This window comes from Prionailurus viverrinus, chromosome C2 (assembly GCF_022837055.1).
Source record: "Prionailurus viverrinus isolate Anna chromosome C2, UM_Priviv_1.0, whole genome shotgun sequence".
Lineage (NCBI taxonomy): Eukaryota > Metazoa > Chordata > Mammalia > Carnivora > Felidae > Prionailurus > Prionailurus viverrinus.
The window spans coordinates 77,349,619-77,364,771 of record NC_062569.1 but is presented as its reverse complement, the minus strand read 5'-3'; the positions used below and the strand labels follow the sequence as shown (position 1 = coordinate 77,364,771).

Here is a 15,153-nt window from a genome sequence, read left to right as displayed (position 1 = left end):
GAAGCACTGGCAGTTAGAAGGTTCCAGCCAAGGGGCACCTGGGTGGCGCAGTCGGTTAAGCGTCCGACTTCAGCCAGGTCATGATCTCGCGGTCCGTGAGTTTGAGCCCCGCGTCAGGCTCTGGGCTGATGGCTCAGAGCCTGGAGTCTGTTTCCGATTCTGTGTCTCCCTCTCTCTCTGCCCCTCCCCCGTTCATGCTCTGTCTCTCTCTCTGTCCCAAAAATAAATAAACGTTGAAAAAAAATTTTTTTTTAAATAAAAAAAAGAAGGTTCCAGCCAAATATAAAGAAGAAGCATACAGTTTTATCAGACTTGCTGTGAATGACTGACCAAAACTCCCTTACATCTTGAGAAATATTGGAAATAGGTTCCCCTACTGTCTTTATAATCTCCTAGTTGGAAATCCCTGCTTCCTAACTAACTAGCTGGGTAGCTTTGAGCAAGATATTTAAATACGTAGAACAACAACAACACAAATGCCTGCCTATATCCTTCAGGCAAATGAGCTACATGATGTGAAAAGTTCAAAAATAAAACCATAATATATTTTCCTTTAGCACTGGGCTACAAGGAGCCATTAGGAAACATAGATTTCTACCCAAATGGAGGATTGGATCAACCTGGTTGCCCCAAAACAATATTGGGAGGTAAGTGCAAATACTTTATATATTGTATAATAGTGGTTTTTAAAAAGGCATATTTCAAAAATCTGATATTATTCTATGGGCAATAGTTTTTAATAGAAAACAAATCATCTGAGAAGATATAGTATAAATATAAATGAAAAATGAAAAATTATTACTCAAATATACTGCTTAAAAAAAAACAAAACATTGCAGCATTATTGGCAATAACGAAGATACGGAAGCGACCCAAGTATCCATCGATAGATGAATGGATAAAGAAGATGTGGTATATTTACACAATGGAATATTGCTCAGCTATAAAAGGAAATCAATCAAATCATTTGCCACAACATGGATGAATCCACAGGCTATTATGCTAAGTGAAATTAGTCAGAGAAAGACAAAGGGGAGATGGGTGAAATGGGGGAAGGAAATTAGGAGTACATTTACCATGATGAGCACTGAATAACGTACAGAATTGCTGAACCATTATATTGTACATCTGAAACTAATATAACAGCGTATGTTAATTATGCTTCACTTCAAAAAATTTTTTAATGTTTTTTATTCATTTTTTTTGAGACAGAGAGAGACAGAGCATGAACGGGGGAGGGTCAGAGAGAGAGGGAGACGTCAGAGAGAGAGGGAGACACAGAATCGGAAGCAGGCTCCAGGCTCTGAGCTGTCAGCACAGAGCCCGACGCGGGGCTCGAACTCACGGACTGTGAGATCATGACCTGAGCTGAAGTCGGACGCTTAGCCGACTGAGCCACCCAGGTGCCCCAATTATGCTTCATTTAAAAAATAAATTTAAAAAATAAGTAACCATAACCATATGATTAAGAGCTATTATGAATTATTGCTCTCTCATGAAAAGGTGTGTCCTTGACCTAGAAATTACATATCTGGAAATCTCTCCTAGAGAAATAATGGAAAATGTAAACAAAAATCAAAGTGCAAAAATATCTGACATAGTTTTATTTATAGTAGCTACATTTTAAGAAATAATCTAAATATCCAACATGGAAAATTGTTAAATAACTATGATATGCCCACGCAAAGGAATATAATTGCCAAAAAGTCATATTTTCAGATTAATGAAAATACTTACAATGGGATGTTAAGTGAAAATGACACAAAACTATACAGTATCATCCCAATTTGTTTTTTAAATGTGTATTTGTACATGTGTAAGTATAGAAAAAAAGACCAAGCATAAATGCTGCAAATAATTATTAGGGGTGAACTGTGGATATTGGACTTCTGGGTGATTTTTGCATCATTATTTCCCATTATTTTGTATTTTCTAAATCAGCATGTATTATTTTATAATAAGAAAAATTCACAAAGCAAAAAAAAACGGTAGATGGCAACATAAAAGTAATAGTAGTATTTTATTCCGATAAAAAACCCATCCCTAGGTGCTCTTAATCTGTATTTCAACATTGCCAGAGAAAGTTAAACAATCATGGATATGATTCTAGGAAAAGGTAATCTTGTTACAAAATGGTAGCTGTATATGGCCCCATGGGGAAATGGTGTTTGAAAATGATCCAGATTAAATGGCATAAGTAGGGTCAACCATATTTCACCATAAATGGTGTGTGTTCAAATCCTGTCCTGTAGGATGTAGGGTAAATACCTCTGAGGAGCCAAGATAATGTGATTTGCTTATAAAGGCCATTCTCTGTATTGTTATCAACATCATTGTTTTGGCAAGTGAAAGTTCCAGGAACAATAAGTAAATATTGACTTGTCAGATTTGTTCCTGTCTGGCTTGGTCCCATGCCAACCCATGTTTCTCCTCTCTTGCCCTAGTTTATTTCTGTCCTTCACTGAGCTCCTCTATGGGCATACATAAGTGGACTGTGGGGAAAGAAGAAACATTGTTCTGACTCAAGCAACAGTGCCTCTTCAAACCACTAGCTCACAATCATAACTCCTTTCTTATTTGGTTCACTGTTTCCTACTCAGATCCTCACCTCCTCTGATTACCCATCTTTGGGACCCAGTTCCCCTTCATCATCTGACCCATCAACCTTCCAACCACCTCTCAGTTTTGTGTGCTGCATTGCTTCATCATGTCCAACTCTCCTGACGCCGTCTCCATGCCTTGCTGGCCTCCTGTCTCACCACTGCATCACCTGGCACCCACCAGGCATTAACTAGAGGCTTGCCTCTTGCCTCTTCTTGCCCATTCATGACTTCTGGTGCCACCTCCTATTGTTCAGTCCCTCTCATCCCACCCTTCACTCTGTAGCAGAAACAGAGTCCCTGCCACTGGGCTTCTCTCATGAGTGTAATCCCATTAGAGACCCCCTTAGGTCTCTGCCATGTCAGCCACCACCTTGGCTTGAGAACATTCCGGAGCTGTCACGGAGCCTGGTTAATTGAGTACAAGGTCCTGGAAAACTTGGTTACTTCTCCATGGCCCTCAATAACGTCACAGAATCCTCATGTTTATCTCTTGCCAACTCCCTACAATCACTCCTCATGCTTCTATTCTGAAAATCTCCCCACCTATAAACCCTCACCTCTTAGAGGTGATCTAGATTTGCCTTTTTACCTAGATTAAAGATCTCACCTGAGGGAGCCATTCTATGTATCCTCATTTTAGTTTACAAGGTCAGTCTTTACATTTTTGTTTCCTTCTGCCCCCAAGGTGGAGGCATCCCCCATCCTTTTTCAAAGCTGTCTCCTGTGCCTGCCCTCCTTGGGGATCTTCCTCTAACAACTACTCCTCAATGGCCCCTTTCTCTGATGTCTTTACTAGTTTAAATGTGCTCTGCTGAAAATCTCTGGGGAAACTCTGACTACCATTGAATCTTTCTTGTCCTTTTCACTGACAAAGGAAGGACATAGGTTGAATCCTGATTCAACCACATAATGGTCGTGTGACCTTGGTCAAGTCATTTAAGCTGAGTCTCAATGTGCTACTAGGTAAAATGGGGATGATCATGCCTATCTTCTTTTATCCTGCCACGTGCCAGTATGAATGCTGATCTATAGGTTTTTGTAAGGGTTAAATGGAAGCTGTTAGCACAGTGCTTGGCCTATAGCAGACAGATGGTGAACTGAGTGTGCCTATAATGTGTGATGTATTATTGTTAAATGCTACGACTGCTCTACTCTTTCATTGTTCCCTTTATGATAAAGGATTGCAATATTTTAAGTGTGACCATCAGAGGTCCGTGTACCTGTACCTTTCTTCTCTGAGAGAGAACTGTGCTATCACTGCATATCCCTGTGACTCCTACCGGGATTATAGGAATGGCAAATGTGTCAACTGTGGCATGCCACAAAAGGAGTCCTGTCCCCTGCTGGGTAAGTCCAACAAGCAATTTTACCCTCTGATTAACAAATAGTTCATTTTGGGTAGAATCCGAGCACCACTTTACTATCTAAAAATGGGCCTGAAAATTGTGTGCTTAAAAAAGAATTTACTTAGCTTTTTCTAGCTAATTTGTTCTGTGAAATACTCTTGAATGTCCTAATCAGCAACTGTGTTAGAAAAGCCATTTATATACAATTTCAGCTAGAGGGCAGTACAACCTCCCTGGACACTCTAGCATAAAAAAGAAGGTTCCAAAGAGTTTCCAAGCCCACCCAGGTCAAAGTCACCTTATATAGCCTGCTCCCATGGGGACAGAAACAACCCCTTCACGCACACAACCTCTCTGCTGGGGGAAGGTCACAGTGAGCTCTGACTCTCCTGTCAAATGAGCCTTGCAGAATGATCCCTTCCAACAAGCCTTGTCTGTAGATGCCCTCACGCCGCACCCTGGTTTCTATGTGCACATTCAGGGCGGGGTAACAGATACTGCGGAGGCTGCTTGGGTATTTGCTAAGGGTTGGTAGAAATATTCCAGATGGTGAGGACTAGAAACGGGATGATGATGAAAATTTTCTGATTGTTCTAAGGAAAAATCCAAGTTAACATTAGAGCATGCTACAGACAAGGGGTTCTCAACCTTGGTTGTGCATAAATCAATTGGAAAGCTCTAGGGAGCTTTTAAAAATTACCAATGTTTCCATTCCAGATCAATTAGTCAGCATGCAAAGGCCATTCTCTAGGGGTGGGGACAGAAGAGAGAGAGAGAGACACCTCACTGATGTGACTCAGCTTCATTCCTGCAGGCACAAAAGTGAAGAAGAGTCCCCTGCTGGTTGACATAGTCACTTAGCAAGCTCAGGTTCTGTGGGATTTAGGGGCCTAATTGTAGTTCTTCAGGAAAGCACAATGCTTTGCAAGAGTGATGCTATTTTAGGTATAAACCTGAAACTGCTTTAAACTATAAAATGAATGTATTACTGAAAAATGTCAGTGCTATTCTTAGCCTACCCAGTGTGTGAGAGAACCAGCATGCTGCTGAGAACTAGGGTGATGTAATGTCAGGGAAAGGCAGGAGGAGACACTGTAGTGTCATGCTGCCAGTCCCAGCTCTGAGGGACAGGGCAGCGAGCAAGATATGGTGGATGCAGGGGAGGCAAGCCCTGGTGGCCCTGCAGGTCCACCCCCACAGGGGTGGGTATGAGGGAGATTGTCTTGGTGGTGTGGGGGCTCAAACTCACTGCTCTCACTACCTCCCCAGCTGCTTTTACATTTATAGAATACATGCTAATGTTACATTTTTCCAACTTGCTTTACAGGCTATTATGCTGATAATTGGAAAGAGTATTTAAAGCAGAAAGAGCCTCCTATGACTAAAGCGTTCTTTGACACAGCCGAGGAGAAACCATTCTGCAGTGAGTGGTGGATGTGGTTGTTTGCTTTTGCCCAACCCCCCCCCTTTTTTTTAAGTTTATTTATTTTGAGAGAGACAGAGACAGTGTAAGTGGGGGAAGGGCCGATGTGGGGCTTGAAGCCACGAAACCGTGAGATCATGACCTGAACCAAAACCAAGAGTCAGACACTCAACTGACTGAACCACCCAGGCACCCCCCAAACCCCTTCTCTTTAAAAAATGGCTGAGTCTCAGCTTCCTGGCTACCTCTTGGCAAATGAAGGGCATGTTAAAGTGTGGATTTTGGAACTGGGAAGACTTCGGTTGAATCCTGACTCTATCACATAGTAGCCGTGTGACCTTGGTGAAGTCATTTAAACTCTTTGAATCTCATTGTCCCGCTAGGTAATAATGCCTATCTTCTGGGTTAAGGATTAAATCTCAACAAATCGTAATTATTAGCTTCATTGGATGGCTATTCTTTTTACTTTTTTAATTTAAAAAATTTTTTTAAAGTATACTCTATGCCACACACAGGGCTTGAACTCTTGACCCTGGGACCAAGAGTGGCATGCTCTACTGACTGAGCCAGCCGTGCACCCCTTAGATGGCCATTTTACTCACTAAGATCTTCCAGAAAATTTGCTTGCCCCCCAAAAGACATGACATTTCAGCTAGGTAAAATCAGGTGTCAGCTACATCTGTAGGTCAGTTTCAGCTCCAAAGCAACCATGATGACCTTCTACAGACATTGAGAGCTTGGGTATTCCAGATGGGGGCTAAGTGGGGCAGCAGATGATTAATGCCCTGGGAAGTAGGACTTTTCTTGGGCAGATGGATGTCTTACAATCTTGTCCCCCTTTTCACTTTTCTTAGGAGCAACTCTTATAAAAGAGGGTGCAGATCAGTGGGGTTCCTTCCTCCTTTGGAGCCATGTGTGGCAGCCCAGGGATTGCTGTCTGCCTGGTCCAAGTGAGGCAAGTGCCTGAGAAATAGTGGGCCATGAAATGGCAACTCCAGGGTGGATCTTATTCCTTTGTGGGACCAACATCTCCTGAGCCTCCTTCCCCTTCTATATTTCTCAGGCAATATTTGTATACATGTACCCATATATTTACCACTTTTTTGATTATCATTTTTTTCATGTATTTCGTAAATACAGGTAAGTGTGCTAATGATGGGAGAACACCAGAGCATGAGAAGAATTCAAAGAGGCAAACCTGACTTAGTCTAAGGGTCAGTGAAGGTCTCCTGGAGGAAGTGACTAAGCCAAAACCTGAAGGATGAGTTGGCAAAGGGGGTAAAGTAAGAGTGTTCGAGTGGGGAGAAGGCCCAGGAGCAAGAGGCAGCCTGGCAGTGCAGGCGACACACATGGTGTGGCATGACTGGGGAAGAGATGATGGTGGCTGGTGGACATGGCCCAGATTGCAGACAACCTTGTCAACCATGGAGGGTCTCTACATGGCCACCTGCCTGGTTTATTTTAAAAGGCAGGGATGCAGTGAACCAATCATACTCAGCAGTAGGCCATGATACCTCAGTGAATAAGGTGGAATACCAATCCAACTGTGATGCCCAAACATGCCAACTGGAGACCATTGGATTCTGCCATCGTGCAGGCCATCTTTACCAAAAAGAATGGAAAGGAATTTTAGAAAATTCTGCCCAGATCTTTGCAGAGAAACTAGAGAGGAAGAGAACAAGAAACTCAAGTTATAAAGGAGGTTGGGTTTTTAGGAATTGACCTATCAGGAGAGCAGTTGAGAGTCTCTCTCTCTCTTACTGTGCTCTCTCCCTGTTTTGCAGTATATCATTACTTTGTGGACATTATAACTTGGAACAAGAACATAAGAAGAGGGTCCATTACAATCAGATTGACAGACAGAGCTGGAAACACCACAGAATCCAAAATCAATCAGTAAGTTGGGCTGGGGTAGTTCACAATTTGCTATTTCCTTTTTTGACTGGAGAAATTAAATCTCAAATATATCTACTTTCTTACTTATAGGTCTGTACTTATCTTTGTTCTACAAAAACATAAGGGGGCATTTTTCTTAGTTGCTTCTCATGGTTCTTGATCTTCTAGGCTCTGTACAAATGGAATTGGTACAGGGATTTACTTTCCTTCCTTCCTTTCTTTCTTCCTTCCCACCTCTCTCCCTCTCCCTCCCTCCTCTCTCCTTCCCTTCCTTCCTCTCCTCCTTCCTTCGTTTAAACATTTAATTACCAAAGTCATCCTTGCTTGCTGTGAAGGATTTATACAGTAAAGAAATATGTAACATAAAAGTGCATATACTTGCCCCAGCCCAACAATCCCACACCTAAAGGCACTCACCCACACACACATATTTCAATATTTTTATGTGCTCATAATATACATATATATAAACATGTAAATGTATGTTTCTCAAACTCAGAAAATGTGATGTGCAATAATAGAAAATTGGAAACACACTAAAAATCTAATGGGAAAATGGTTACTTAAATATTCCCATATAATAAAATACTATTCATAGGTTAATTTTTGCAACATATTGAATGAAATGCTTATAATGTGCTAAATGAAAAATCCAGGATATTAAATTCTATAAAGTACAAAATTAGTTCAACAATGTAAAAAAAATGAAAAAGAAATATCCCTAACATGTTAGCTGGCCTTTGGGTGGTAGGAATATGAGTGCTTTATTCAGCTTCTCTTTACTTTTCAATTTTATATGATATTGTATATATAGAGTTTAAAAATAGTTAATCATTTTCATCAATTAATTTTATAATCAGGAAAAAGGGGGGAAATAATTCAAATAAATTTGAGGTTCATTTTATTCATTTACTCAGGAAACATTTTTGGGGGGTCCTGTTATCTACTAGGCACTTGGGTTGTCTGTTGGCTTCACTCATAGAGGACCAACTAGAATGTCATCTGAAACTGGCAATTGCCTACAGGTTCACCATGTAGATGAATAGAGAAGGAGTGTGCTGGTGGTCTGGAGGTGACTTTTTTTTTTAAATGTATCCTTGGATGATAATAACAACAGCCTTTCTTTATTGAACTAAACACATTACACATGCTGGCTAATGCAATTCACACTAAAACCCTGTGAGGTGGTATTATAATCTGTATTATATACATAAGAACACAGGCTTAGAGAGGCCAAGTGATTGGCCAATATCACATGCCTTTCAGCACCAATGTCCCCAAACCCAGTGGGGCTACATTTTCAGGGAGGGCACGGCTAGGGGGAGCATCTAAACAACCAGCGTCAGGTAGTTTATGGGCTGTGATCTTCAGTAAGGAAGCTGGGCAGAGACCTCATCTGGAGACTCTAAGAAATAGCAAGGAAAATTGTGCAGTTCTATGAGAAGTAGTGACCTACAAAATTTGGTTATTCATGCCAGTAACTGATTACATATTGGCTTTACATGTCTTAGAAATTTTAACTTTATGTAGTGAATTTCTCCCAACTAGGACTTCCTAACTGCAGAGGGTTTTTTTTCTCGATTCAGATAGAGACTTTAACCTCTATTTTATTCATGTTTAGTTGTTCTTATTTTAGTCTGGCTTGTGAAAAGTCATCACCAATCAGAGAATATATGGAAAAAAAGGAAATGGTTACTCTATTACGTGGTGAGATTATCTCTACCCTTCTATTTTTTGCAAGGTAAACTATTAGACTTATGTTTAGTATTTTTACAATTTAAGAAAAGGAAAATAATATCAGAGTATGTGCCCTAAGTTTATTTGGTCTTACCAGACTATGGGTACAAATATAGTCACATTCAAGAATATTACCTTCCTGGTGACTCTCCCTGTATCCATGTTTTGGATGTATTTCTTTTTTACTTTATAACCTTTTTTTTTTTAATTGAGATATAATTCACACACCATCAAACTCACAGTTTTAAAGTTTACATTTCGGTGGTTTTGAGTATATTAACAAAATGTGCAAACGTCATTACCATCTAATTCCAGAACATTTTTTTAAAGTTTATGTATTTATTTTGAGAGAGAGAGAGAGCATAAGCAGGGGAGGGGCAGAGAGAGAGGAAGAGAGAATCATAAGCAGGCTCCGCACTGCTTACGAACCACAAGATCATGACCTGAGCTGAAATCAAGAGTCTGATGCTTAACCAACTGAGCCACCCAGGCGCCCCTCCAGAACATTTTTATCAATTCAAAAAGAAACCCCATACCTGTTAGTAATTCCTCATTCCTCCTTCCTCCCCATCCCCTGTCAACCACTAATCTGCTTTCTGTCTCTACCGATTTACCTATTCTGGGAATGTCATATAAATGGAATCATATAATATGTAGTCTTTTTGTGTCTGACTTTTTTTGCTTAAAGTTTTCAGGATACTATAGCAATACTTCATTTTATTTATGGTCAAATAATATTCCATGGTATGGATATGCCCCATTTTATTTCAATCCACTGACCTCTGGGTTATGAGCCCAGCTCACTCCCACTGTGCCATTCTGCTCACACATACCACATTTTATTTATTCTTTTGTCAGTTGATGGACATTCAGGTTATTTCCACTTTGGGGGCTATTATGAATAATGTTGCTATGAAAATGTGTCTCCATTTCCACGTAGACATACATTTTCATTTCTCTCGGGTATATACCTACGACTGGAATTGCTGGGTCATATGATAACTCCATTTCACATTTGTAGGAAATGCCAAAGCAGCTACACCATTTTACATTCCCACCAGCCATGTGTAAGAGTTTCAATTTCTCCACATCCTCACCAACACTGTTATTATCTGTCTTTAAATTTTTTTCTTTTTAATTGTGATTGAAAAACGCAACATCAAATTTACCATCTTAATCATTTTTTGAGTGTACAATTTAGTAGTGTAAAGTATATTCACATTGTTGTGAAACACTTCCAGAACTTCTTCATCTTGCAAAACTCAAACTCTATACCCATTAAATAACAACTCCCCCATTTCCCTCTCCCCCTAGCAACTATCATTCTAGTGTCCCTATGAATTTGACTACTTTAGATACCTCATATAAGTGGAATCCTACAATATTTATCTTTTTGTGATTGGCTTATTTTACCTAACATAGTATCTTCAAGGGTCATCCATGTTATAGCTTGTGACAGGATTTCTCTTGTTTTTTAAAGGCAGAGTAGTATTTTGTATGTATATGTCACATTTTGTATGTCTTTATCACAGACACATCCATCTTCTTTATTGTAGCCATTCTAGTGGGCATTATGGTATATCTCATGATTTGGATTCGCAATTCCCTAATGATTAATAACATTGAGTCTTTCATGTGCTTACTGGCCATTTCTAGATAGTTTTTTGGGAAATGTCTATTCAGGTCCTTTATTCATTTTTTTCCCCTTTTATTTATTTTTGAGAGGTGGGGGGAAGGGCACAGAGAGAGGAGAACAGAAGGTCCAAAGTGGGCTCCCCTGAGGGAGACTGATTCGGGGCTCGAACTTACAAACGATAAACTGTGAACTAGGAGATCACAACCTGAGCCGAAGTTGGATGCCAACCGACTAAGCTACCGAGTGCCCTCATTTTTTTCCCTTTTAAATCGACTTCATTTTTTAGAGAAGTTTTAGATTCACAGCAAAATTAGACAGGAAGTGCAGAGATTTCCCATATACCCTCTCGCCCACATACACACAGCCTCCCCACTATCAAAACCTGATAATAGGGTGGCATACACAGTTACAGCTGAAGCATCTACATTGACGCATCATTACCCAAAGTCCATAGCCTACATTAGGGTTCACTGGTGGTGTTGTACATTCTATGGGTTTTGACAAACGTGTAAGAACATATATCAACCATTATAGGATCATGGAGTTGTTTCATTGCCCTAAAAATCCTCTGTGTTCTGCCTATAATATCCTTCTCTTCCCTAACCTTTGGCAGGGAATGGTCTTTTTACTGTCTCCATAGTTTTGCCTTTTCCAGAATGTCATGTAATTGGAGTCATACAGTATGTAATCTTCAGAGTGGCTTCTTTCACTTAGTAATAGAATTTAAGTTTTCTTCATTTTTTTTCATAGCTTGCTAGTTCATTTCCTTTTAGCACTGAATAATATTCCACTGTCTGAATGTACTACAGTTTATTTATCCATTTTCCTGATGAAGGACATTTTGGCTATTTCATAATTCTGAATAAAGCTGCTATAAACATCCGGGTATAGGTTTTTTTGTGTGTGTGCCTTAGTCACTTTATTTTTATTTTTAAAAACAGGCATTTATTATTTTATTTTTATCTTTATAGTTTTTGAGAGAGAGAGAGGGGGCACAAGTGAGCAAGAGACAGAGAGAGAGAGAGAATCCCAGGAGGAGGAGAGAGAGAAATGGGGCTCATCCGAAGCAGGGCTCGAGCTCACAAACCGTGAGATCGTGACCTGAGCCGAAGTCAGATGTTTAAGGACTGAGCCACCCAGGGGCCCCTCACTCACTTTATTTATTTATTTTTTTTTAATGAAATTTATTAACAAATTGGTTTCCATACAACACCCAGTGCTCATCCCAAAAGGTGCCCTCCTCAATACCCATCACCCACCCTCTCCTCCCTCCCACCCCCCATCAACCCTTAGTTTGTCCTCAGTTTTTAAGTCTCTTATGCTTTGGTTCTCTCCCATTCTAACCTCTTTTTTTTTTTTTCTTCCCCTCCCCCATGGGTTCCTGTGAAGTTTCTCAGGATCCACATAAGAGTGAAACCATATGGTATCTGTCTTTCTCTGTATGGCTTATTTCACTTAGCATCACACTCTCCAGTTCCATCCACGTTGCTACAAAAGGCCATATTTCATTTTTTCTCATTGCCACGTAATATTCCATTGTGTATATAAACCACAATTTCTTTATCCATTCATCAGTTGATGGACATTTAGGCTCTTTCCATAACTTGGCTATTGTTGAGAGTGCTGCTATGAACATTGGGGTACAAGTGGCCCTATGCATCAGTGCTCCTGTATCCCTTGGATAAATTCCTAGCAGTGCTATTGCTGGGTCATAGGGTAGGTCTATTTTTAATTTTCTGAGGAACCTCCACACTGCTTTCCAGAGCGGCTGCACCAATTTGCATTCCCACCAACAGTGCAAGAGGGTTCCCGTTTCTCCACATCCTCGCCAGCATCTATAGTCTCCTGATTTGTTCATTTTGGCCACTCTGACTGGCGTGAGGTGATACCTGAGTGTGGTTTTGATTTGTATTTCCCTGATAAGGAGCGACGCTGAACATCTTTTCATGTGCCTGTTGGCCATCCGGATGTCTTCTTTAGAGAAGTGTCTATTCATGTTTTCTGCCCATTTCTTCACTGGGTTATTTGTTTTTTGGGTGTGGAGTTTGGTGAGCTCTTTATAGATTTTGGATACTAGCCCTTTGTCCGATATGTCATTTGCGAATATCTTTTCCCATTCCGTTGGTTGCCTTTTAGTTTTGTTGGTTGTTTCCTTTGCTGTGCAGAAGCTTTTTATCTTCATAAGGTCCCAGTAATTCACTTTTGCTTTTAATTCCCTTGCCTTTGGGGATGTGTCGAGTAAGAGATTGCTACGGCTGAGGTCAGAGAGGTCTTTTCCTGCTTTCTCCTCTAAGGTTTTGATGGTTTCCTGTCTCACATTTAGGTCCTTTATCCATTTTGAGTTTATTTTTGTGAATGGTGTGAGAAAGTGGTCTAGTTTCAACCTTCTGCATGTTGCTGTCCAGTTCTCCCAGCACCATTTGTTAAAAAGGCTGTCTTTTTTCCATTGGATGTTCTTTCCTGCTTTGTCAAAGATGAGTTGGCCATACGTTTGTGGGTCTAGTTCTGGGGTTTCTATTCTATTCCATTGGTCTATGTGTCTGTTTTGGTGCCAATACCATGCTGTCTTGATGATGACAGCTTTGTAGTAGAGGCTAAAGTCTGGGATTGTGATGCCTCCTGCTTTGGTCTTCTTCTTCAAAATTCCTTTGGCTATTCGGGGCCTTTTGTGGTTCCATATGAATTTTAGGATTGCTTGTTCTAGTTTCGAGAAGAATGCTGGTGCAATTTTGATTGGGATTGCATTGAATGTGTAGATAGCTTTGGGTAGTATTGACATTTTGACAATATTTATTTTTCCAATCCATGAGCAGGGAATGTCTTTCCATTTCTTTAAATCTTCTTCAATTTCCTTCATAAGCTTTCTATAATTTTCAGCATACAGATCCTTTACATCTTTGGTTAGATTTATTCCTAGGTATTTTATGCTTCTTGGTGCAATTGTGAATGGGATCAGTTTCTTTATTTGTCTTTCTGTTGCTTCATTGTTAGTGTATAAGAATGCAACTGATTTCTGTACATTGATTTTGTATCCTGCAACTTTGCTGAATTCATGTATCAGTTCTAGCAGACTTTTGCTAGAGTCTATCGGATTTTCCATGTATAATATCATGTCATCTGCAAAAAGCGAAAGCTTGACTTCATCTTTGCCAATTTTGATGCCTTTGATTTCCTTTTGTTGTCTGATTGCTGATGCTAGAACTTCCAGCACTATGTTAAACAGCAGCGGTGAGAGTGGGCATCCTTGTCGTGTTCCTGATCTCAGGGAAAAAGCTCTCAGTTTTTCCCCATTGAGGATGATGTTAGCTGTGGGCTTTTCATAAATGGCTTTTATGATCTTTAAGTATGTTCCTTCTATCCCGACTTTCTCAAGGGTTTTTATTAAGAAAGGGTGCTGGATTTTGTCGAAGGCCTTTTCTGCATCGATTGACAGGATCATATGGTTCTTCTCTTTTTTTTTTGTTAATGTGATGTATCACGTTGATTGATTTGCGAATGTTGAACCAGCCCTGCATCCCAGGAATGAATCCCACTTGATCATGGTGAATAATTCTTTTTATATGCCGTTGAATTCGATTTGCTAGTATCTTATTGAGAATTTTTGCATCCATATTCATCAGGGATATTGGCCTGTAGTTCTCTTTTTTTACTGGGTCTCTGTCTGGTTTAGGAATCAAAGTAATACTGGCTTCATAGAATGAGTCTGGAAGTTTTCCTTCCCTTTCTATTTCTTGGAATAGCTTGAGAAGGATAGGTATTATCTCTGCTTTAAACGTCTGGTAGAACTCCCCTGGGAAGCCATCTGGTCCTGGACTCTTATTTGTTGGGAGATTTTTGATAACCGATTCAATTTCTTCACTGGTTATGGGTCTGCTCAAGCTTTCTATTTCCTCCTGATTGAGTTTTGGAAGAGTGTGGTTGTTCAGGAATTTGTCCATTTCTTCCAGGTTGTCCAGTTTGTTGGCATATAATTTTTCATAGTATTCCCTGATAATTGTTTGTATCTCTGAGGGATTGGTTGTAATAATTCCATTTTCATTCATGATTTTATCTATTTGGGTCATCTCCCTTTTCTTTTTGAGAAGCCTGGCTAGAGGTTTGTCAATTTTGTTTATTTTTTCAAAAAACCAACTCTTGGTTTCGTTGATCTCCTCTACAGTTTTTTTAGTTTCTATATTGTTTATTTCTGCTCTGATCTTTATTATTTCTCTTCTTCTGCTGGGCTTAGGCTGCCTTTGCTGTTCTGCTTCTAGTTCCTTTAGGTGTGCTGTTAGATTTTGTATTTGGGATTTTTCTTGTTTCTTGAGATAGGCCTGGATTGCAATGTATTTTCCTCTCAGGACTGCCTTTGCTGCGTCCCAAAGCGTTTGGATTGTTGTATTTTCATTTTCGTTTGTTTCCATATATTTTTTAATTTCTTCTCTAATTGCCTGGTTGACCCACTCATTCGTTAGTAGGGTGTTCTTTAACCTCCATGCTTTTGGAGGTTTTCCAGACTTTTTTCTGTGGTTG

General features: G+C 40.0%; 1 protein-coding gene across 2 annotated transcripts in view; it reads left to right on the top strand.

Annotated features, from left to right (window-relative positions):
• The window catches only part of LIPH (lipase H), a 54,082-nt gene that overhangs the window by 28,093 nt on the left and 10,836 nt on the right, over positions 1-15,153 (top strand). The window contains exons 5-9 of one of the 2 annotated variants that reach the window (XR_007155485.1): positions 558-647; positions 3,783-3,950; positions 5,277-5,372; positions 6,227-6,327; positions 7,157-7,268. Coding sequence is in view for 1 of the 2 variants with exons in the window: in XM_047874204.1 (XP_047730160.1) it covers positions 558-647; positions 3,783-3,950; positions 5,277-5,372; positions 7,157-7,268 (466 nt within the window). In the remaining variant the exon portion in view is untranslated. The remainder of the gene's footprint in view (positions 1-557; positions 648-3,782; positions 3,951-5,276; positions 5,373-6,226; positions 6,328-7,156; positions 7,269-15,153) is intronic. The other variant, XM_047874204.1, reaches the window with a different exon arrangement.